Source organism: Sinocyclocheilus rhinocerous, unplaced genomic scaffold (assembly GCF_001515625.1).
Source record: "Sinocyclocheilus rhinocerous isolate Xijiao unplaced genomic scaffold, SAMN03320098_v1.1 C36089090, whole genome shotgun sequence".
Lineage (NCBI taxonomy): Eukaryota > Metazoa > Chordata > Actinopteri > Cypriniformes > Cyprinidae > Sinocyclocheilus > Sinocyclocheilus rhinocerous.
This window is the reverse complement of record NW_015772731.1, coordinates 1-814: the sequence shown is the minus strand read 5'-3', so window position 1 is coordinate 814 and position 814 is coordinate 1. Positions and strand designations below refer to the sequence as shown.

Sequence of the window (814 nt, the reverse complement as noted above, 5' to 3'; positions counted from 1 at the left end):
CAATAGTACATCATCAAGAGGCAATGCATAAACCTCATGAGCCAACAGTACATCATCATGAAGCAATGCATAAACCTCATGAACCAATAGTACATCCTCATGAGCCAATGCATAAACCTCATGAGCCAACAGTGAAACCTCATGAATCAATATTAGAATCTCATGGACACATACCGACTCAGCCAAAAAGGGAGTCTCATGAACTAGTACCAGAGTATGTTGAGACAATGCATGGATCTGTGTTGCCAAAATTAGAGACGATTTCAACAGTACACATGCCACATGAAACAGTATCAAAGCATCATATCTCAGGACCAAGACATGTGGATCGAAAGCCAGAACTAGAGAAATCAAAGGAGTCAGAAGAAGGAAAGACAAAAGAAGAGGAGGAGGAAGGGTCTCATAAACACACAGCTGTTGAAGGTATGGCTCAGCTGGTAGTCTCAAACGGCCTGTAGTATAGAATGTAGTACAAACCTATGGATTGCTCAGTCCTTCTCCTTGCTCGTCTAGATCCACACAAGCACTCAAATGAGCACAGTAAAGGAGAGGATGAAGTAAAACCCATCCATAAGTGGGAGAGAGAAGATGAAGAGAATAAAAAAGGTATCCCTGCTGTGAGGTAGACTAAGAGTGCTTTGTGGCTGGTGAAGTCTATCACTGCATATGCATTGTAGTTGTTTGAATCCACATTAACAAAGAGCTGCATTAGCTTCTGTAGTCTGCCACTTTAGGTTGAATATATTAGAGTACACATGCTTGGTAGTGAATTTTTGGGCCTGTTAAATGTTTCAAACAATGATTCAGTTGCCCT

General features: G+C 41.3%; 1 protein-coding gene across 1 annotated transcript; it reads left to right on the top strand.

Moving 5' to 3' along the window:
• Positions 1 to 6: 6 nt before the first annotated feature.
• LOC107735477 (putative uncharacterized protein DDB_G0291608) lies at positions 7 to 722 on the top strand. The gene is made up of 2 exons (XM_016547145.1): positions 7 to 423; positions 514 to 722. The coding sequence occupies exons 1-2, from the start codon at positions 24 to 26 to the stop codon at positions 624 to 626; spliced, it is 513 nt and encodes a 170-aa protein (XP_016402631.1). The 5' UTR covers positions 7 to 23; the 3' UTR covers positions 627 to 722.
• The last annotated feature ends 92 nt before the right edge of the window (positions 723 to 814 follow it).

Excerpts from the sequence above, each read along its gene's own strand:
- LOC107735477 (XM_016547145.1), top strand. The coding sequence starts at position 24 with ATGCATAAACCTCATGAGCCAACAGTACATCATCATGAAGCAATGCAT. Across the intron at positions 424-513 it reads TAAACACACAGCTGTTGAAG|ATCCACACAAGCACTCAAAT; the intron begins GTATGGCTCAGC and ends TTGCTCGTCTAG.